This window comes from Perkinsus marinus (genome assembly GCF_000006405.1).
Source record: "Perkinsus marinus ATCC 50983 genomic scaffold scf_1104296968838, whole genome shotgun sequence".
Taxonomy (NCBI): domain Eukaryota; phylum Perkinsozoa; order Perkinsida; family Perkinsidae; genus Perkinsus; species Perkinsus marinus.
Window position 1 is genome coordinate 1 of NW_003202998.1, and position 998 is coordinate 998.

At 47.4% G+C, this 998-nt stretch overlaps 1 protein-coding gene across 1 annotated transcript; it reads right to left on the bottom strand.

Moving 5' to 3' along the window:
• Positions 1-565: 565 nt before the first annotated feature.
• Pmar_PMAR000479 (cysteine proteinase, putative) lies at positions 566-871 on the bottom strand (the record flags this gene model as incomplete). The annotated part of the gene is made up of 3 exons (XM_002768294.1): positions 566-612; positions 666-748; positions 805-871. Coding segments are annotated over 3 exons (197 nt in total), but the record flags the coding sequence as incomplete, so codon positions are not given.
• Between the last annotated feature and the right edge of the window lie 127 nt (positions 872-998).

The window sequence follows — 998 nt, forward strand, 5'->3', positions numbered from 1 at the left end:
CGCCACAAAATCCTCAGATGTAGTTGGTAACATACTGCTGGTTGCTTCCGCAGCATACTGTGTGGTGCATTCGTGCCAGATTGGATCAATAATTGTTTAAGATTCAATCTCTAATCCGGATCATCTTCATCGCATAGCGAGCTTGTCTGATGATCAAGTAGAGAAAAAGTCAGTGAGCTCAGTTCACTGAACTGGTCGGACCACGCCAACCGTAACCTCGCGTGCGATAAACACAACCTCCAGCGGGTTGGTTGGAAAGTGTTAGTAATGACGAGTGCATCTGAAATTCCGGCCGAACTGAGGATCTTAAAGTATAGACTGAGGTATCGCGAAGTTTGTTCAGTCATAACTCTCAAATAACAAAAAATAATAAATTCAAAGCACAGCAGCTTAAGACCTAACGGAAGAATTAGGAGGGCGCTTGATCCACGAGGAATATCTATTGGGCGCAGCACGCTTCCTCTTGTGAGTGATAAGCCATCACAGGAAACTTCGTGAAACTGCTGACGAGCGGCCGCTCTGAATACCTCACTGGGCTAGGCGCAGCAGAGGGCTGGTATATCATTCAAGCTGCAATGGGATAACTCGCAGCGAGCAAAATGCCGCAGATGCCTAAAAATACCATCTGGTTACGAGAGAAAGAACTTTGAACTGCGTGGACTCACCCTTGGGTGAATCGTCAATGGCCATCTTGATGTAACCTTTGTCTCCCCATGTAGCTCCCCAGGAGTTTTTTACAAGATAGTAACTGATCAGCGCATCCATTCGTCGAGTACGATGGCTCATGATGAGCGATGAGCTCACGGCTCAATTGCTTCCAAGTCATAGCCAACCGCGAGAACACCATGATTCAATGACGTATAGCACGTAGCTGAAACCGGAAAGCGTTCCAAATGGGAGCATGGCAGTATCATGTCACCGTACAATTTAAACCCCCTCGCCATAGTGTTGGAAAGCTCTCGATCCCGCATCAATGGCGACACTGACTGGTCCACTCA